Consider the following 22,521-nt stretch of genomic DNA (forward strand, 5'->3'; position numbering starts at 1 on the left):
CGATTCACAAGCATGAATAGTGTAAAGGTTTTAATTGCATGATACTGAAAATGACAGAAATATAAAAAGAAATATAAATCAACTAACAGATCACAGGAACTGGCAAAGTGCTTTGTTTACATAAACTTTACAATCTGATCCTAGTATCATTTGTGATTTACAAAACTCTCACATATTTACATCTGCTGTGACATATTTTAAACTTGTACCTTTACTGTGTACCAAACACATGCTGCTAATAGAAAGTGTGATGACGGAACAGTGAAAACGTCATCTTGGAAAAGCAAGCGATAAGTATAGACGGGTTTTTTTCTGCATCAAGGTTTATTGGTGGTCCCCTTAAAATGATGCACCTTTTAACAGTAATCAAAATGTAATACAATTTTATACTTCACTGTACTCTTATAGTGTACATGATATAATGTACTGATAAGGCTCACATAATGAGTGTTCACAAAGTAGCACCTTCGGCAAAAAGCATTACATGATAGAAGTAAATAGCAGGGCCTTTGAGCACAGAGTATCTATATGTCCCTCCACAATATTCCCCTCTATTAGTGCCAGGAATGCTTAGTCACAGCCTCCGTCCTTGCTACAATTACCATTACATTCGGTCCACTGGAAATCTCTAGGTTGGACACTCACGGCCCCTTGGCGCTGCAAGGATGGGGAATTTGGCGCTCAGCCAAAACTCCGTTAACCGCAGCGGGACCAGAGAATCCCGCTGGCGCAAATGGCCAGGAGATTCCAGCCCTAACCTTCGTCCAGAAAGAATGGCTGTGGGTTTCTGGGTTTTTAGATCGGAAACAATTCACTTTTATATGGAACTTTGGGCACATTTGGAGGGCTGTTGTGCACAGATTGTGACGAGGGAAAAATGAAACGACCGATATTATTTTGGGGGGGGCACGCGGGGTGGGGGGAAGCTTGCATACATGACAGTACATCGGTATGAAGAAAATTGCATCAAGCTACACAGATTTCCTTCTTTTGCCAAATACATTGTTAATTAACTTTGCCATTGATTTTGAGCCACTGGGTCGTCTTCTGCGGTTTCCACTTGCATTCCTGATGGCCTTTGAGAACATCATTGCCACCTCTTGGTGGTGCTCAGCTGCTGACAGTTCACAGAACTGGCATTTATTTTCGCCAGCGAGGAGCACTCCTTCCTCCTCTCTCACTTCCCTCACGTGGCACAGGTCTTGCTTATTGCCAACTAAAAATATCGCCGACATTGCCTCTCTGTACAAATAAAGACGCATTCAGTGGATTAGGACAGTCAGTAAATTCCTTAATATTTCAACACTTCACATCAAATATTAAAGGAAAATGTAATAGCATGACAGCAGGTACAGCTTTAAAAGTACGGGTAGCACGTTGGCACAATGGTCTGCACTGCTGCCTCACAGCGCCAGGGATCTGGGTACAATTCGCGGCTTGGGTCACTGTCTCTGTGGAGTTTGCACATTCTCCCCGTGTCTGCATGGGTCTCCTTTGGGTGCTCCAGTTTGCTCCCACAGTCCAAAAGATGTGCTGGTTAGGTGTCAGGAGCACATATATTGGGAGCCATGATGTGAGGATGCTGGCGTTAGACTGGGGTGGGCACAGTAAGAAGTCTCATAACACCAGGTTAAAAGGTCATGCTAAAGTCTTCTGAATTTGAATTGCAATGGGTTCCGTTGCAATGGAATTGCAATGAGTCATAAAAACCCAGCCTGCAGGTGCAGCAGGTGGTCAGGAAGGCAAATGGGATGCTGGCCTTCATAGCAAGGGGGATTGAATATAAAAGTAGGGAGGTCTTGCTGCAACTGTACAGGGCACTGGTGAGGTCACAGCTGGAGTACTGTGTGCAGTTTTGGTGGCCGCACTTGCGCAAGGATATTTTGGCCTTGGAGGGAGTGCAGAGGAGGTTTACTAGGCTGATACCGGAGTCGAGGGGGTTGAGCTATGAAGAGAGGCTGAATAGACTGGGCTTTTACTCGTTGGAGTTTAGAAGGATGAGGGGGGATCTTATTGAGACGTATAAGATGATGGAGGGGATGGATAGGGTAGAGGTGGAGAGGTTCTTCCCGCTCAGAAAGGGCAGCAGGACTAGAGGGTACAGCCTCAAGATAAAGGGGGGGGCGGTTTAGAACAGAGTTGAGGAGGAACTTCTTCACTCAAAGGGTGGTGAATCTCTGGAATTCTCTGCCCGTTGAAGTGGTGGAGGCTACCTCGCTAAATATATTTAAGACGCGGGTAGATAGGTTTTTGGTAGGCAAGGGAATTAAGGGTTATGGGGAGAAAGCGGGAAAGTGGAACTGATCCACTTCAGATCAGCCATGATCTTATTGAATGGCGGGGCAGACTCGAGGGGCTAGATGGCCCACTCCTGCTCCTATTTCTTATGTTCTTATGTTCTTCCCCAGTGTACCCAAACAGGCACCGGAGTGTGGCAATCAGGGGATTTTCACGGTAACTTCATTGTGATATTAATGTAAACCTACTTGTGACAATAATAAATAATAAATTTTTAAAAATCACCAATATGCCATCCATCAGATGCTGAAAATAAATCTTTGTTTCTACAGGTCAGCTCTATTGGTTCATGCAGATTGACTTCCTAGTATTATCAAATATTGTTATTGCTCCCCTCTCCATTGCAATTCAAATTCAGAGTGATTTTGCATACACGGGGGGGTCACAGAATGGTTACAGCACAGAAGGACGCTATTGGGTTTGTTGTTTAAGTGCAGCTCTCCGTCAGACCAATCATGCTCTGCCACATTTTCCCAGTTGTATTGCAAGTTTTTCTCGTCAAAACAGAAAAAGAATCTAGATATGTTAAGGACTGAACCCAGGACCTAGAGTACACGTTCTATTACTGAGCCACATCTACAAGCACATATATTGGGAGCCATGATGTGGGGATGCCGGTATTGGACTGGGGTGGGCACAGTAAGAAGTCTCACAATATCAGCTTAAAGTCCAACGGGTTTATTTGGAATCATGAGCTCTCAGAGCGCCACTCCTTCCTCAGGTAACCAGGACTCAACTGATGAAGAATCAGCGCTTGTGATTCCAAATAAACCTGTTGGGCTTTAACCTGGTGTTGTGAGACTTCTTACATATAATCGGTGCCAGAGGCTAAAAAGCTAATTCCACATCTTTGAGAGGAATCATGTGAGATTCTGCAGCTACCTTATGCTGTGTTGTGGACATTAAAGTCCTGATCCTCCAAGTACACTCACTGACTCCACATGTTGGCAGGTCATGGACCCTGCCCCATGACTTCCCCTTACCACAGCTGACAGGTGAGGCTCCCTTGGCCACTCTCTGTTGGCCCTCAAAGCTCCAGTTTGAACTTCCTGTACCATCTTTATCCTATCCCAGAATGTATTGGAGTTAAAATGCAAATAGGGGCATTTACAGATGAATGTATATTATTGCCATGCTATAGGAGAAAGGGCATATAAAGGCACACACAGTTAAACTGTGTGCGCCTTTATACGCCCTGTTTGTGATCAGAACTCTCCACTCACCTGACGAGGGAACAGCGTTCCGAAAGCTAGTGGCGTTTACTACCAAATAAACCTGTTGGGCTTTAACCTGGTGTTGTGAGAGTTCTTATTGTGTTTACCCCAGTCCAACGGCTGCATCTCCACATCATAGGAGAACCGAAGCAGGGGAGGCCATTTGGCTCCACTCCACCATTAAAAAAGATTTTATGGTTAATCTCTTGTGATCTTAACTCCACTTTGCTGTCTGCTTCCACCACCCCTTCATTTACATCTATAAACTAACATTTTAAACATTTTTTCCCCTCAGTAAACATGAACTTTACAATAAGTTTGGAAAACTGATTTTTTTTTGCATTTCTCTTAACTTTTTGAATACAAACTATTTTGCAAATCATTGTAAATTATTACTGTGTGCCAAATACGTCACAAAAAAATGCTCTGAAATAATTTCCGGGCCAATATAAATCATAAGTGAAATGTTGAAAATATGTTTCTGATTGAAAGGAGAGCAAAACAGATGCAAGAGTCCAAAGTTTGGTTTTAAAATGTCCAGAGTAATCAGTGTTTAAGCTGAGACTTGCTCACTTTGGACTTTCATGGGGGAATAAAAGGGTAATCTTTTTGTAATGACTCTTCTGTGATCAGCAAACACAATGGTAGTTGGGTGCAATTTTTAAATGGGCAACCATGGGTACAATCTTGTCAGACCTAAAAATCAGCTCTGACAACGTTGTACTTGTACATTGTTCATGTACTTTAGGTCCTGGGTTCAGTCCTTGATACATCTAGGTTCTTTTTTCTGTTCTGAAGAGAAAAACTTGCAGATCAGACCTAAAAATCAGCTAATCACTAGGGACTGATGACTCAAAATTGGTCACTCACAAGGCACCTGTAACAATCATAAAATCCCTACAATGCAGAAGGAGGTCTTTTAGACCATCAAGTTTACACCGATTCTCCGACAGAGCATCCCACCCAGGACCTATCCCCGACACCCGACTTATTTACCCCATTAATTCCCCCAAGCCACGTGGGGAGCATGACACACTGTAGAACCCACAGAACCATAGAATTCTTACAGTGCAGGAGGCGGCCATTTGGCCCATCCAGTCTGCATCCGACTCCCCAAAACAGCATCTGACCCAGTACCGCTCCCTGCCCTAACCCTACGCATTTACCATGGCTAATCCACCTAACCTGCCCATCTTTGGATATTAAGGGGCAACTTAGCATGGCCAATTATGCAAACCTGCACATCTTTGGACAACGGAAGGAAACTGGAGCACCTGGAGAAAACCCACGCAGATGCTGGAAGAATGCACAAACCCCACACAGACAGTCACCCAGGGCCAAAATTGAACCCAGTCCCTGGCACTGTGCCACCATGCCGCCCAGATGATGCAACGATCCTGCATCACTTCTCAAGTATCAAACGAGTTACCCAAGTAAGTCAAATGATACAAAGCTGCAGTGCTATATTCCTATATAGTAATTTGACAGAAATTGAGAAACCCTGTTCACCCATAAGATCCAAATACAGTAAGAAATCTTCTTGTAACACAAATGAGATGACTGAATTAACTGTCTTTGGATGTGTAACCTAAATCTGATTTAAGTAGTTGCTAAGAAAGGGAATATACAATATTTTTAGTTTAAATATTTAACTAATTAAATATTAGTTTAAAAATCCAAATATAATTTTGCTTTTTCACAGATTAAGCTATAACAAATAATATGATACACATATCCTAATAATGACTTTCATAAAGAGTCATATAATTAAACTCAACCAGGCTTCACAATATAATAATTTTGCCAAAGTTTATACTTGTAATTACACAAATATGTAATTACATCAGTCGTCTTGATTGTGGTCATATAAACTATAGTCCATGCACTGGGTACAGAGCATAGACATCCTGATAACACTGCTTTATTTATTCCCAAAACTGGACATTTTATAATTTATTAAATGAATAGTAGCAATATTACACAAGATTTTGATTCCAGATTTATAACTCCATACAGCCAATGAACTGAAGATATAAGTCTAGATTTTCCAATTGGTATCATTTTAGCCGTTGGGTTAATGCCAGGATTAAAACAACACTGATCAGAAAATCAAGGCTATAGCACTTCCCCTGTTTCTACTATTGTTCTGTGTAAACCATGTGTCCAACTTAACCTGCAATGAGCTTTGACAAATTTTAACAGATATATCATTGTGTCCAAACAGGCCATTTCCTCCAAATAGATCAAGAATATCATTTTTTGAGTGATCCATCAACATGATTGAACTTACTGTCCACTGGGAAAGTTAAAATGACAATCAATAGTACAATTAATTATCCAGTGCGGCACACAGCTAAATTCAGTCCATGAATTCATTTCTGAACAATCAACATCAATTATTTTTTGCAATAAATATGAATTAAAGAGTTAGTGTCACAAGTAAGCTTACATTAACATTGCAATGAAGTTACTGTGGAAATCCCCTAGTCACCACACTCTGGTGCCTGTTTGGGTGCACTGAGAGAGAATTTTAGCATCTAACTAGCACGTCTTTCAGACTGTGGGAGGAAACCAAAGGACTGGAGGAAACCCATGGAGTCATGAGGAGAACATGCAGATTCTGCACAGACAGTGACCCAAGACAGAAATCTAACCCAGGTCCTTGACGCTCTGAGGCAGCGATGCTAACCACTGTGCCCACTCTATAACAATAAGCAAGCGATAGGTATCTTTTGCTCTTTTGCCTGTTACCCTGCTTTCACCTTTGTCCTCTGCTTCCTACACTGTTCCAATGAAGCTCAATCCGAGCTCATGGAACAGCATGTCATCTTTCTGCTGGGTGCTTTTTAGCTCAGTTGGTCGGGCAGCTGGTTTGTGATGTGGAGAAATGCCAACAGCATGGGTTCAATTCCCGTACTGGCTGAGGCTAATGATGAAGATCCCTCGCCTGAGATGTGGAGATCCTCAGGTTAAATCATCACCAGCGAGTTCTCCCCCTCAAAGGGGAGAGCAGCCTATGGTCATCTGGAACTATGGTAACTTCACCTTCCCTTGTTTTACTGTCTTCTCGCTGATCCATATTCTCTTGGACATTCTGTAACCATTCACACCTACATGGGACCCATCCTTTGTTTCCATGTTTATCCTAACGCTTCCTTTCATTTTTTTTGGTAGGTCATCATTCCTGCCTTTCATCCTCTCACTGACCATTCCCTTTGATCTTTCCCTGCTCCACCTTCTCCCAAGTCCTGTATTTCCTTAGAAACCGTCAATCTCCAACATCTTCCAAAAAGTTATCAAACTGTCACCCTCTCCCTCTTCACAGATGCTGTCTGAACTGTTGAGGGATTCCAGCAATTTTCTGTCTTTACACCGCAAATGTATTATTGCAAAAGGTCATACCATTGATAAAATATTAGACATGGCAGCACAATAAATGTTTCAATGGGAGACTACTTAGATTTGAAATCAAACATTGGCAAGGAAAAGCTAATTCCATTTAAATTTGAGCTATGGCCCAGTCTAATTGAACAGACCATCATTCCATATGTCAAATCATCCATGCAGTGTTTATCCAGCATTCTGATCAAGCCATTCCTGGACTTCATTCTCCTTGTGCTTCCTAGCTAGTACAGCTAGAAAAATGCTATCCTTAACAATAGTCCCAGTGTTATTGCATGTGCGCATACGAGATACAACGATCCAAGGTTAATAAAATTATTATTTGCCGCTTTCTTCCGCCACCCCCAAATATTCACCCAGCCAACTTTCAGGTTGGATTATTTCTTCAAAGACTGCAGCATTGTTTTGGCATCAATTCCGTCCATGAGATGGATTAGAAAGTATCATGCACTCCCAAATCAGGTGTATTACAGGTTAAGTGAGCAACAGCCTAACCTATCCAACTGGAACAAAAGGTCTTAGATAAAGATTACTGGGCTTATCTTTGCACTGCACCCTTTTTTGAACAAGCTGTGGCATTTGTCCTCACATTGAAACACCAAGGCCCGAATTTTACTGCTCTGTTCACCACGGGAACCAAAGCAGGCGAGGGACGGACAACGGGAATGTCTGTTGATCTTGGGTGAGATTTTATAGTTTTGGGACAATCAAGGCCATAAAATCCCACCCATAAGGTTCTGGGGGGGCCTGACAGGTTGAGGATGTATCCTTGAAGTACAAGGGACTGATTAAAAATAAGGATCTCCCATTTAAGATGGCGATGAAGAGAAATTTCCTCTCTCTGATGGTCACTAGTCTTTGGAATTCTCTTAGACTGACAGCACTGGAGGCTGGGTCACTGAATATATTTAAGATTTTGTTAGGCAGATTTTTGGTCAACAAGGGTGTCAATGGTTACGCTGGGCAGATAGGATAGTGGAATTAAGGCAATGATCAGCCATTGAATAGTGGAGCAGGTTTATGTGGCCAAAGGACCAATTCAACCTCATATTTCTCGTGAGCCTATTTCTTATGACCTTAAGTGCTCACTGGAAGTTTTACTGTGTGAGAAGTTGTGACTGAATGAGACTGAGGGAATCAATGACTGCCAAATACAGAACCAGCAGGCTTCCTGTAGTAACTACAGGATTTTGGATCTAATCCCTATATGAACGGAGACACAGGTGAACATCTGATGAATGTAACATAAGAATATGAAGTGTCATCATTAATAAAGAAACACCAAGCAAAAAGAATGACTCAAATCTAAGAATAACGTGATAAAGAAGTTGCGATGGATGAGATGGAATGCCAGATGTAAAACAGCCCAAATCAGTGAAGTAACAGCAATTGCGAATAATGGGTTGATGTTTTCTTACCGTTTGCAAATTTCGCTACTTAATTCTCGGATTCGCCGAATGAGCGCTTTGGCAAATACGAAGGAGGATCGGTCAGCAATATCGTACACCACCACAAACCCATCAGCCCAGTTCACTTGGTCCATCAGTGAGGACTTATTCACAGAGTGCTGCAGGAGAAAGGGTGTTAGAAGAATACAGGGCCATCTGAAATGTGTTTTATTTAACTTACTAACCATCAATTCAAACTGATGACGTCGTTACGAAAAGAGAAAATGCTGGGAGATCTCAGTAGGCCTGACAGCACGTGTGGAGAGGGGTTAGAGCCAATGCTGAGGGTGGCACAGTGGTTAGTGCTGCTGCCTCACAGCGCCAGTGGTCCGGGTTTGATCCCCGGCTTGGGTCACTGTCTGTGTGGAATTTGCACATTCCCCCCGCGTCTGTGTGGGTTTTCTCTGGGTGCTCCGGTTTCCTCCCACAGTCTGGAAGACGTGCATTGGCTCGAAAAGGCGCCAAAGTGTGGCGAGTAGGGGAATTTCACAGTAAGTTCATTGCAGTATTAATATAAGCTTTACTTGTGACTAATAAATAAACTTAAAAAAAAATCTGCAGTATTTTGCTTTTACTATTCTGATGAAGTAATTACATGTATTATAATCTATTCATATTTTGGCATTGTGTATATAATAATTGCAACTGTCACACAGAAACAAAATGCTAAATCTTGGTGATTAACCTCAACCATAATTAGGAAATGAGAAGTTAGACTCTAACCTCCATTCCATGAAAGAAAAGAAACTCACTTTGCTTATTATTCCTGTTTGATGTTATCAGCTCCAATCCCCTAATGTTTGCCTACATCCTTATCAAATATTTATCCAATTGTTATTTTTAAATAAATGTCATAGTCTTTCAAGGTAGAATGCTCCCAGTCTGAACAATCTGATATCCTTTTTAACTCTCCACTTAATTCCTCCACTTGATGATCAAGTTATGGCCCTTGTCAACAATGGAAACATCACCACTTACCAGTGCCAATCCTTTAATAACCTTGAAAACTAGATTTCCTTTCAAATATCTACATGGTGGTAACACCTATTGCAACTTGAGACATGTGGAAATGCTTGACATTGAAGGGATGAAGTTGTTAGTGTTTTTTAAGCTTCTCCTATTAGCATCTCATACCAACAATGTATGGAACTAACAGTTATTATTGGGTGACTTACACATTTCCTAAAGGCAGCTGTATACCTCGTCATTCCTATGTGACTTTTGAACAACAGCCTTGATTTTATCAGCCTTCAGAACAGAATGCTCAGGAGACTTACTCTGAAGGAATACTCACTTGTGAACAAGGATCAAATATCTCCAAATTCATTTGCCTCCCGTCTATGGATAGGCGTTTTTTGTAGATACACTCTGCAGAACACAAAAATAATTGGAGCAACGATCAGAATGTTGGTTAGCACTGCTGCCTCACAGCACCAGGGACCTGGGTTCAATTCCCGACTTAGGTCACTGACTGTGCAGATTCTGCACATTCTCCCCATGTCTGTGTGGGTTTCCTCCTTCCTCCCACAGTCCAAAAGACGTGCTGGTTAGGTGTATTGGTCATGCTAAATCCCTCAGTGTACCATGGTGTGGCGATTAGGGGATTTTCACAGTAACTTCATTGCAGTGTTAATGTAAACCTACTCGTGACAACAATAAATAAACTTTAAACTTTAGAACATTTCACGGTCCTGTTGCAGCATCTCCTTAAAGATATAGCTTGAAGGATCTCCATTTCAGTAAATAGGTACACCATTGCTACAGTAAAAGCCTGAGAAGCTAAGCTGTCTTTTCTGTTGTTAACTTTTATGCAAATCAAGTAAGAATCAGAACTTATCAATTGCATTTGAAAATTAATACTTTAAGATATTTCAGACAAGGTTAGCTGTTGGAGAAAATGAAGAGATTTATACTGATCACAGGATTTCCAAAAGAACTCTAACTAAATCATTCATTTTCTCTAGTGTTCAATCACCTCTACTTTCTCAGGAGACTCAGAAAATTTGGCATGTCAGCTACGGCTCTCACCAACTTTTACAGATGCACCATAGAAAACATCCTTTCTGGTTGTATCACAGTTTGGTATGGCTTCTGCTTTGCCCAAGACTGCAAGAAACTACAAAAGGTCGTGAATGTGGCCCAATCCATCACGCAAACTAGTCTCCCATCCATTGACACTGTCTACACTTCCCCGCTGCCTCGACAAAGCAGCCAGCATAATTAAGAATCCCACGCAACCTGGACATTCTCTCTTCCACCTTCTTCCGTCAGGAAAAAGATACGAAAGTCTGAGGTCACGTACCGACCGACACAAGAACAGCTTCTTCTCTGCTGCTGTCAGACTTTTGAATGGATCTACCTTGCATTAAATGATCTTTCTCTACACCCTAGCTGTGATTGTAACACTACATTCTGCGCTCTCTCCTTTCCTCCTCCATGTACTGTATGCTTTGCCTGTATAGCATGCAAGAAACAATACTTTTCACTGTATGCTAATACATGCGACAGTAATAAATCAAATCAAAAGTACCACATGTATGTAAGCAAACATAAGCAGGATGATTGCACAAACTGCACTTTAATGAGTGGTACTCACAGGCTGGGTAACGTGGCATCTTGCTACTGGTACCTACCTTGGGGCTGAAGGTTTTCAATACAATTTTCAACAGTGTTCCAAGTTTTAATTGTGATTAAACAGAATATTAATGTCACAGCATTGTCAATAATGGATAGGGCATCACTAAGCGTATTACTTGCAGATAGTGTCCTATGGGATTTTAAGCTTTCAAAAGTGGGGGTTGCCAGCAATTTACAATGAATGACATGGCCTCGCTAACACTCCTGCAAAGGTATTCCTGGAACTAAAAACAGAAAATGCCAGAAATACTCAGCATGTAGTAGCTTCAACTGTTTCAATCTGGCCATACATTGGACCCTTTAATTATACACGTCTTCCAGTCTCCGAAATAACAGACGCCAGTTCTTAGCCAATTTGATTCACCTTATATCAAAAAGCAACTGAAGACATCGGATATAGGTAAAGTCAAAGGCGTTGACATATCCCCATCATAGTACTGAACACATCCTCCAAAACTGTACCCCATAGCCAAGATACAACACTGGCACAAAGTGGGATATCGCCCACATATGCCCTGTCTTCGAAAAAAAGATGAGGATGGAGATGTTCAAAGTCACGAGGGGGCTGGACAGATAGTGAAAAACTGTTCCTGCTTATGAAAGGACCAAGAATGAGAGGGCACGGGTTTAAAGTGATTTGCAAAAGAAGCAAAAAAGTGACGAGTGAAAAACTTTTCCAGCTGGGGTCTGGGATGCACTGCCTGGAAGTGTGGGTGGTTCAATCGAGACATTCAAGAGGGCATTAGACGATACTTAAAACAGCCTGCAAAGGGCTGGGGGAAAGGTAACGGGATGGCACCAAGTGCTGGGATTGAGAGCCGGTATTGACACGAAGGGCCGAATCGCCGCCTCCAGCACCGTGTGGGTCACAATGCATGGACTCCCCTTTCTAAAACAGCCCCGTCTTGTGGCTCAGGTACTGAGTGGGAAAGGTACGTGTCGATATAAATGGTTTAAAATCCAAGACAAGACAAGTTGGGGAGGGAGAGGCGATTTTCTAAAAACAGAAACGAAACCTGGGTTGTAAATTGAGCGTTGGAGATCTCTGGCACTTACCGGAGTTGGATGCATACTCGCCGATAAAACGCTTGGTTAGGAAGCGAACGACCAGAGCTGCAAACAGACAAGAGAGAAAAAAAAGATCAGCGGCCAGTCAGGGAGCTCCTTAAACTTACACACACTCCTTACCTGGAGATTAAGTGGCAAATACAGGTGGCTGAAATGACCTGGACAATGTTCACTCACCGGATTTACCAACTCCCTCGGTCCCTAGCACAGCAAGTTTGATCTCATTCATAGCTGCCCTCCTTGTGTCTTGATCCCTGTTTATTAAATGTTATTGTATTTTTTCTTAGGTGGGTATTTTTTGTTTGGAAGCGGGATGAGGGGGGGAACTGCCCCTGGTTTGCAGAGGCGGCTGAGAGCTGACCTTCTGGGTGAATGTGACAATGCCACTGGCTCCACTTCTCAGACTCCCAGGCTGGCTCACTGCTTTCTATTCAAATCAATTTGCGTCACTTTGGCGCAATAAGATGTTAATATCCACCCCCCCCCCCACGCCCTCCTCCCTCCCCCCTTGGTCTCCAGGCACACCCACATCGGGGCGGGGGGTGAATCATCTGTCAGATCCACAAACACTCCTGGCAGAGTCTAGTTTTACAGGGGATCCCAATGCAAAGGGGGAATGAAATGAGGAAAGTTCACAGCTCATGTCTTCTCCCTCTCTCTGCCACGAACATTTTAAACTATCACAGGATTAAAGAGCCGGATTAAGGAAATAATCCTTCAAAGCACAACTCGCGTGGACAAGTAAAATCAAATCACTATTGGGAAGGCTAGCATTTTAAGATTAAGTCACAAAATCGTTAAGGAATGCATGAAAAATGAAACATTTACCGAATGCAATAGGGGACGAAGTGCTAACATTCTAAGCGTGATTTTTAAAACACATCGAAACATGCCATAATTGCATGAATCACAGCAGACAGCAATGAACTAAATTTAACTTATGACAGTAGAGTCCTCCTTTAGAAGTTGCAGTTTTGGAAGGGGATGGGATACGCTATCGTTACAAACCGGCTTGGATTTCACAATGCACGGTCTATTTAAAGTTGCAATGATGTGGCAATATTCGAACAACAATGTCCCCCACATTTATTGATGAGTTGATTCTGGCAGATGACTGCCCCCGCCTGGCTGCAATGGATATTGTAAACTTGTTGTATAAGGGAGATGTGAATATCATTGGAGCAGAATGGCTTGCTTAAACAAGAAACAAGCCATGTGACTGAAAACCTTTTCAAAGGCTACAAATATGGCACATTTTAACATGGATGTCATTTGATTTATTATTGTCACGTGTATTAACATACAGTGAAAAGTATTGTTTCTTGTGCGCTATGCAGACAAAGCATACCGTTCAATGAGAAGGAAGCGAGAGAGTGTAGAATGCAGTGCTACATTCATAGTTAGGGTGCAGAGAAAGATCAACTTAATGCAAGGCAAGTCCATTCAAAAATCTGACAGCAGCAGGGAAGAAGCTGTTCTTGAGTTGGTTGATCTGTGACCTGACTTTTGTGTCTTTTTCCCGACGGAAGAAGGTGGAAGAGAGAATGTCCGGGGTCCGTGGGATCCCTAATTCTGCTGGTTGCTTTGCCGGGGCAGCGGGAAGTGTAGACAGAGTCAATGGTTGGGAGTCTGGTTTGTGTGATGGATTGGGCTACATTTACAACTTCTTGTCATTCCTTGCGATCTAGGGCAGAGCAGGAGCCATACCAAGCTGTGATACAACTAGAAAGAATCCTTTCTATGGTGCATCTGTAAAAGTTGGTGAAGGTCACAGCTGACATGCCTAATTTCCAAATAATATCAAACAGATAAATTTTTGAATGGTAAAGGAATTAAGCGTTATGGTGAATGGGTGGCTAAGTGGAGCTGAGTCCACGAAAAGATCAGCCGTGATCTTATTGAATGGTGGAGCAGGCTCGAGGGGCCAGATGGCCTACTTGTGCTCCTAGTTCTTATGTTCTTATTAACTGTTCATATTTTAACACACAGATGGCAAAACATGCATGTTTGAGATATAACCCCCGCGTTATCTGATTCCTGTCGGGTGTTCCTCCTGTCTGAGGAAGGGCTCAGGGAAGAAAGCTGAACAATCTCTAGATCAGCTCCTTATTATAAAAACTTCCTTTTGAGTTTGTGCTCAGGGAGTGTCGATCTTTAATTGTCCGTGACCCTGCCTGTCGGCCAAAAGCAAGTTGAGTGCTGCTCCGAGGTGCTGATTTCGTGCCAATAGCATAAACCACCAACGCGGAAAATAAACAAATCCGAACCTTGACATCAGTAACCATGCGGACGTGAAGAACAGCCTACCCTACACGTGGGAGGGCCAGACAAGGGAATCATTTCGCTCAAGGCCATTGACGTCTTTTCCTATATAAATAATTAGGAAGCAACAGCACAGAAATGATCAAGGTCTAAGATAAATATCCACGATTAACAAATTAAATGCACTACTTTTCAATGTTGATTCAAGTGCATCCAGCATGAATCGCAGCAGACAGCAATGAGCTAAATTTGACTTATAACAGTGGAGTCCTCCTTTAGAAGTTGCAGTTTTGGAAGGGAATGGGATATGCTATCGTTACAATCGGCTTGGATTTCACAATGCACAGTCTATTTAAAGTTGCAATGATGTGGCAATATTCGAACAACAATTTATTGATGAGTTGATTTTGGCAGATGAGTGTCCCCTCATGGCTACAATGGATATTGTAGACCTGTTGTATAAGGGAGATACGTAGATATGGAGCTTAAACAAAAAACAAGCCATGTGACTGAAAACCTTTTCAAAGACTACAAATATGACACACTTTAGTATTGATTTGATTTGATTTATTGTTGTCACATGTATTAACATACAGTGAAAAGTATTGTTTCTTGTGCACTATACAGACAAAACATACCATTCATAGAGAAGGAAACGAGAGAGTGTAGAACATAGTGTTATAGTCATAGTTAGGGTGTAGAGAAAGATCAACTTAATGCAAGATAGGGCCATTCAAAAGTCTGACAGCAGCAGGGAAGAAGCTGTTCTTGAGTCGGTTGGTATGTGACCTGACTTTTCTATGTTTTCCAGATGGAAGATGGAACAAGTGCATGGCATTCATATTTAAATACTCTTCTCCAGTCTCTGCCCTCCTGCAGCGATTATTTATCAAACCAGGGCAAAGCGCTGTGATTATTCTTTTATTCATTCATGGGACATGGGCATCACTGGCTGGCCAGAATTTATCGCTCATCTCTAGTTGCCCTTGGAGGGTAGTTGAGAGTCAAATCACATTGCTGCAGCTCTGGAATCACATGTAGGCCAGATCAGGTAGAGAAGGCAGATTTCCTCCCCTAAAGGATATCAGTGAACCAGATGGGTTTTCCTGACAATGGTCATCAGTCGATTCTTAATTCCAGATATTTTTTGTTGAATTAAAATTCTACTATTTGCCGTGGCAGGACCTACATACCCAGACCATTAGCTGAGTTTCCTGGATTAATAGTTTAATGATAATACCACTAGGCTATTGCCTCCCCACCAGGCAGTCGGCTCCAAATCTATCTCAGTCAAGGATTAAACCTCCTGTTGTTTGTGTTGATCTGATCTACACATCAGCTATCTAGCTAAGTGAGGTAACCATGTTTAAGTGAACTGTGATATGCAAACAAGAACATAGGAGCAAGAGTATGCCTTTGGGATCAGTGAGGATTACTTTGATTTGATTTATTATCACATGTATTAACATACAGTGAAAAGTATTGTTTCTTGCACGCTATACAAAGAATAACCTTTCATAGAGAAGGAAAGGAGAGAGTGCAGAATGTAGTATTACAGTCATAGCTAGGGTGCAAGGTAGGTCCATTCAAAAGTCCCCACTGTTCAGTGCGATCATGGCTGATCTTCAGCTCCAATTCCACTTTCCTGCCCTCTCCTGCTATCCCTTCATTCCCTTAGGGACCAAAATCCATCACAGCCTCACCTATAATGGTAGAGCATCTACCACTCTCTGTAGTAGAGAACTCCAAAGATACACAATCTTTTGAATGAAGAAATTCCATCCCGTCTCAGTCCCAGAGAGGAAATAGGAGTCCACCACCCAGAGGAAGGAAGGCAGGCAGGAAAGGCCCAGAGTGCATCCTACTCAAGAACTATAGAAACATAGAACATAGAAGCAGCAGGAGGCCATTTGGCCCTTCGAGCCTGCTCCGCCATTCATTACAATCATGGCTAATCATCCAACCCAATAGCCCAATCCTGCTTTTTCCCCCATAACCTTTGATCCCATTCACCCAAATGCTATATCCAGCTGCCTCTTGAATATATTCAATGTTTTGGCATTTTTAAGTGTTGGAAAATGGTGAGAAGCAATAGTTCCTCTGGGGTGTGCAGCCAGAGCCAAGTTCATGGCTCTGTGGGCGGGCTCAGCTGCAAAGGGAGGAAGAATAAGAGTGAGAAGAGCATTAGTGATAGGAGACTCCATAGTGGGGGGTGCAGACAGGTATTTCTGCAGCCACATACACAATTCCAGGAAGGTGTGTTGCCATCCTGGTGCCAGGGTCAAGGATGTCCCTGAATGGGTACAGGGTATTCTGAACAGGTGGGTGAACAGTCAGAGGTCATGGTTCACATTGGTACAATGACATAGGTAGAAAGAGGGATGAGGTCCTGCAGCAGGGAAATAGGTGGCAGCATGAAAAACAGGATCTGAAATGTTGTAATCTCTGGATTATTCCCGGTACCATGTGCTAGTGAGTATAGGAATAGGAGGATAGAGCAGATGTATGGGTGGCTGAGGAGATGATGGAGGAGGGAGCACTGTAGTTTTATTGTTCACTGAGCCCATTTCTGGGGAAAGTAGGACCTGTACAAGTCTGAAGGGTTGCACCTGAACCCAAACGGGACTAACATCCTTGCGGGATGGTTTGCTAGTGCCGTTGGGAGGGGGCCCTAAGGGGCACAGTGATTAGCAGTGCTGCCTCACAGCACTAGGGAGATAGGTTCAATGCCAGCCTCGGGTGACTCTCTATTTGGAGTTTGCACATTCTCCCCGTATCTGCGTGGATTTCTTCCAGGTGTTTCGGTTTCCTTTCACACTCCAAAGTTATGCGAATTAGGTCAATTGGCTATGCTACATTGCCCCTTAGTGTCAGGGACATTAGCACGTGGGGTTACAGGGATAGAGCCTGGATGGGATTGTGGTTGGTGCTGGCGTGATAGGCCAAATGATCTCCTTCTGCACTGCAGGGATTCTATGGTACTAAGGGGAAACGTTTCTTTCTCGGTCCTTTATAATTTTGTAGACCTCTCTCAGCTCCTCCCTCAACCTTCTCTGCTCCCAGGAAAACAACCCCAGCCTAACCAGCCTCCCTTCATAGCTGAAAAACTCCAGCCCTGCATTTGGAAAAGCAACTGCTCAAAAAATGTATAATAATGTGATGGTAACCGAGGTTAAGCAGAATTAACACTGAAACCTCCTGGTTTTAAAATAGATTAATAGATTAATAAAATAGATTAAAATAAAAAAGAAAAATCAACACTTTTAAAGCTACAAATCAACTAAAAAACAAAAATAGAATAACAACGAATAAAATAACATGAACTAAATTGGAAGAGAAAAGAGTAAAGGAAAAGTTAGTGCTACAACTTACGAACAGGTAACTGCGAGAGTGGGATAAAGTGGCGCGATGGAACCATTGGATGAGACAGCAGAATCATGGAGTACTTCTGAAGAAAGATTTCAATATTATCATGCTGCAAATAGGATACTGGATCAAATTAAAGTAGTAACTTTTCTGACTGCAATAGGACAGGAAACCTTTATTCTAAAGTCTCATCCACCCTGCCAAACCTAGTACAAAAACTTAAGGAATTCACTTAAAGATCACCTCTTGCCCAAAGCTTTAATCACAGTGAAGATATTCAGATTTCGTTGGAGCCAAGAAGAAAGTATTCCACAATTTTGTAGCCGTAGTACAGAATCCAGCAAAGAGTTATGAGTTTGGCCCCACTCCCGAAGACATTTTGCAAGACAAACTTGTTTGTAGACTTCAAAATGAAGCAATTTGAAGATGATTGCTCGCTGTAAGTTCTTTAATATTAAAACTTGTTGTTCAGATCACAGTGTGCATGGAATTGGCATCAAAGAAGCTTCACAAATTGGACCTGGCATCAGAACATACATGATGAATGATGAGCAAGGAAAATCCTCTCAACGTGTATAGGCACACCCAAGTCGGGCATTAGCCACAGGAATGTTGGTGTCAAGAAAACAAATGTCATAATTGTGGCAAAACGCTCACATAACAAAGACCATTTAGAATCCTCAAACCTCAAAGATGGGTAAACGTAAGAAAGCACCCAAATCAACACAATAAGTCTATAGAATGGCAGAAGACAAATGAAAATCCCCAGGAAGATAATGTTTATGGAGATCAAAGAATTAAAGCTCAGAGGATGATATTACCAAAAAAATTCTAAGTGTTAAATGAGCATGAAAACGAGGAGAATCATGCATGTTTTTGGGCAGGCTCTCAGACACAACGTTATGCTGCTTAGAGATAAAGTTAGGCAAGGTGTGATTCCTGTCAGTAGAGGGAGTGGATAGCATTTATCCATGCGGGGAAGCTGGCTGCTGACGTCCAGAGGGCCATGATGTGGAGGTACCAGTGTTTAAAGGGCACCATTGCATATGTTTCAATCTCCCAGTGCACTAACAGATATCTCACTATGCCCATTCCCTTGAACATCACACCCCACCCTCCTGAGCATGTGTCCCCGGCCGATTGTCATTAACCCCTCCCCCCCACACACAAGCATCCCCTCCCCCCATTCCCTATCACACCTAGCCGATCGCTGCCCCCATTATCAATGCACCTCAGTCAATCACAACCCCTGTTTCCCATCTCCCCACTTAATCGCTGCCCCAATTCTCCACATTTTCTCCAGCCAATCACCACCTCAATGATCCTTGAATGCACAGTGTGCAAACCAGCCTTCCATTAGGCCCGAACCTCTTCAGGTCCCACCCCCCTCTTTGGACCAGTTTTTCACCTCTCCCGTGATCTTACCTGCTCGTCATACCAATTGATCAGTGGGATGAGTCAGTAAGATTGTCCCCTCAGTGTATTATTGAAGTAAGGTGATACACAGAGATTTAATTTGATTCACTATTGTCATGTGTATTGGTATGCAGTGTAAAGTATTGTTTCTTTCTTGCTATGCAGACATAACATACTGTTCATAGAGTACAGAGGGGAAAAGGAAAGGAGAGGGTGCAGAATATAGTCTCACAGACATAGTTAGGGTGCAGAGAAAGATCAGCTTAATATAAGATAGGTCTATTCAAAAGTCTGATGGCAGCAGGGAAGAAGCTGTTCTTGTGTTGGTTGGTACGTGACCTCAGACTTTTATACCTTTTTTCTGACGGAAGAAGGTGGAAGAGAGAATGTCTGGGACGCGTGGGGTTCTTAATTATGCAGCGGGAAGTGTAGACAGTCAATGAGAAGAAGGCTGCTTTGAGTGATGGGCTGGGCTTCATTCATGACTCTTTGTAGTTTCTTACGTCTGTCTGAATCTAAAAGAAAGTAGATAAGGGAGCTACTGTATCGCTTATCACAGAAAATATCTACTAACTAAAGCTTAAGAATGTACCATTAAAGCCATCTAATATAATTCCGAGAATTTACATGGAAGAGGTGATTGCAGTGAGGGCTGTAAGTTGGAACAAATGGTCAATCTGAAAGGAAATAGTTGAACAAAATCAAACCAAACTCGCAGACAATTAACCAATTGGTTAATGGATTGTAGAAACTCGTAGAAAAATATAAGAAGGTATTTGAAAGTACTTCAGCGGAAAGGACCAGAGTCAAGGCAGATAAAGCCTGTATCGATACATACTTTCAAGAGGGAACTGGACCCGGCCCTTGTAGCTAAAGGGATGTGGAGAGAAAGCAGGTGTCGGATACTGAAAGTGAACAATCCACCATGATCATATTGTATGGTGGCGCAGTTTCGAAGGGCTCAATGGCCTATTCCTGCACCTAATATCCATATTTCTGTGTGGTCTGATTGAGTCAGTTTGACTGACAGGATTTTTCAGTTGCTTCAAATTGCAAACTTTTTTTTTTATCCAAGTTGCCAGGACCCTATGCATATTAATACCTAACCCCTCTGTCAAGTAGAGCTCCTCAATTATGGTAAGCATGGAATATTGAGATATATCAACAAACACCATCCAATACTTACAATTCCTATATTCACAAATTCAGTGGCACGGGTCACGGGGCAATTTGGCAAATTAAGGCCGCACGGTAGCAAGCACTGCTGCTTCACAGCTCCAGGGACCTGGGTTCGATTCCCGGCTCGGGTCACAGTCTGTGTGGAGTTTGCACATTCTCCTTGTGTCTGCGTGGGTTTCCTCCGGGTGCTCTGGTTTCCTCCCACAGTCCAAAGCTGTGCTGGTTAGATTGATTGGCCATGCTAAAAATTGCCCCTTAGTGTCCAGGGATGTGTAGGTTAGAGGGATTAGCAGGTAAAATATGTAGGGATATGTGGTAAGGGCTGGGTGGGATTGTGTTCAGTGCAGACTCAATGGGCCAAATGGCCTCTTCCAGCACTTAGGGTTTGTATGATTTAAGTTCAGCCGCAATGTCACAGACTTAACTGACAGAAGGAACTAAACGGGACAGCCTTTGGCAGCTCGAGAGTGGATTTTGTTTGTTGATGCGCCCACCTTAAATGGCCATGAAAACCAAATGTTCTCAAACAAGAGATAGATCGCATAAAGCACCTTAAACCTGTGGTAAAAGGTATTGATGTGAATTGAACTGGATGTCATATTTCTGTTTATTTATTCCATTATTCATTCCTGTGACATGGGCATCACTGGCAAGACCTGCATTTGATGCCCAATCCATCAGTGCCCTTGAACTGAACATTTCAAAGGGAGGGTAAGAGTCAACCAATTTGCTGTGAATCTGGAATCACGTGAAGGCCAGAACGGGTAAGGACGGCAGATTTCCTCCCCTGACAGCCATCAGTGAACTGGATGGATTTTTACCACAATCAGTGGTAGTTTCACGGGCCATGATGTGGAGATGCCGGCGTTGGACTGGGGTAAGCACAGTCAGAAGTCTCACAACACCAGGTTAAAGTCCAACAGGTTTATTTGGTAGCACAAGCCACTAGCTTTTGGAACGCTGCTTCTTCATCAGCTAAGTGGGAGTTCTGTTCACAAACAGAGCACATAAAGACAAACTCAAATTTACAAAATAATGGTTGGAATGCAAGTCTTTACAGGTAATCAAGTCTAAAAGGTACAGATATTATGAGTGGAGAGAGGGTTAAGCACAGGTTAAAGAGATGTGTATTGTCTCCAGGCAGGACAGTTAGTAGATTTTGCAAGCCTAGGCAAATCGTGGGGGTTACAGAGAGTGTGACATGAACCCAAGATCCTGGTTGAGGCCAGCCTCATGTGTGCAGAACTTGGCTACTAAGTTTCATGGGCACCATTATTGAAACTAGCTTTATATTCCAGATTTGGTAATTCAATTTAAATTCCACCAGCTGATGTGATTTGCACTCATGTCCCCTTGAGCACTACTCTGGGCCTCTGGAATATTATTAGCTCAGTAACATTACCTCTATGCCACCTAACATCTCCCCCTGTCAGGTTTTTTCAGTGTTCAACTCTGGATAAGTTTCAAGAAAGCGCTTGGATCTATTTTATGGCATTCTTCTACAGGCATCACCCCTATCAGTGGTGGACATCCTGTGGCCCACAGGCCACATACAACCTGAGTTCTGAGTGTGGCCCATGAGACACTTTGTTAACCGTTACCCAGGCCCAGAGTTGCCACATTCCGCTGATGTCTGTCCACGTAGATGTTTTCCTACCCGTCTGACTGAAGTGAAAACAAGTGAAGTGAAGTGCAAGCTGATTGCTCACAACATTGAAATTGAGAGCTCTCCGCATCCAAGGTTTAAATATTTATTTTGTTTTTACGCTTTGAAGGTGATGACACTTCTATGAATACGTAAATAATTAAGAATTTTCTGTAACTTGGTTTGATTTATTGTCACATGTTGATATACAGTGAAAAGTATGTTTCTTGCATGCTATACAGACAAAGCATACCATTCACAGAGAAAAAAAGAAGGCATGCAGAATGTAGTGTTACAGTCATAGCTAAGGTGTAGAGAAAGGTTAACTTAACGCAAGGTAGGTCCATTCAAATGTCTGATGGCGACAGGGAAAAAGCTGTTCGATTTAGTTGGTAGGTGTCAGGAACTCTATGAAATATTCGATGTGTATTGAGTGTATTTAACCTTATTCATGGGGTCATGGTTAGTGAACAAACCCAATTTCTATCTTTTTTTAATTCATTCATGGGACATGGCCATCGCTGGCTGGCCACCATTTGTTGCCCATTCCTCGTTGCCCAAGGGCAGTTGGGAGTCAACCACATTG

General features: G+C 42.6%; 1 protein-coding gene across 1 annotated transcript; it reads right to left on the reverse strand.

Moving 5' to 3' along the window:
• Positions 1 to 905: 905 nt before the first annotated feature.
• rergla (RERG/RAS-like a) lies at positions 906 to 12,480 on the reverse strand. The gene is made up of 5 exons (XM_080207813.1): positions 12,245 to 12,480; positions 12,056 to 12,112; positions 9,657 to 9,730; positions 8,333 to 8,481; positions 906 to 1,242 (listed from the first exon to the last, which is right to left on the reverse strand). Exons 1-5 carry the CDS (start codon positions 12,294 to 12,296, stop codon positions 972 to 974), a joined length of 603 nt encoding a protein of 200 aa, XP_080063939.1. The 5' UTR covers positions 12,297 to 12,480; the 3' UTR covers positions 906 to 971.
• Positions 12,481 to 22,521: the final 10,041 nt, after the last annotated feature.

The sequence above is a fragment of the Carcharhinus amblyrhynchos genome, chromosome 19 (assembly GCF_965287045.1).
Source record: "Carcharhinus amblyrhynchos chromosome 19, sCarAmb.v2.hapA, whole genome shotgun sequence".
Classification (NCBI taxonomy): Eukaryota; Metazoa; Chordata; class Chondrichthyes; order Carcharhiniformes; family Carcharhinidae; genus Carcharhinus; species Carcharhinus amblyrhynchos.

Bases quoted from the DNA above. Each gene is read 5' to 3' on its own strand.
- rergla (XM_080207813.1), bottom strand. From the start codon at position 12,296: ATGAATGAGATCAAACTTGCTGTGCTAGGGACCGAGGGAGTTGGTAAA. The intron at 12,113-12,244 runs GTGAGTGAACAT...GTCTGTTTGCAG, and splicing joins CGAGGGAGTTGGTAAATCCG to CTCTGGTCGTTCGCTTCCTA. The intron at 9,731-12,055 runs GTAAGTGCCAGA...TGTGTTCTGCAG, and splicing joins CGAGTATGCATCCAACTCCG to AGTGTATCTACAAAAAACGC.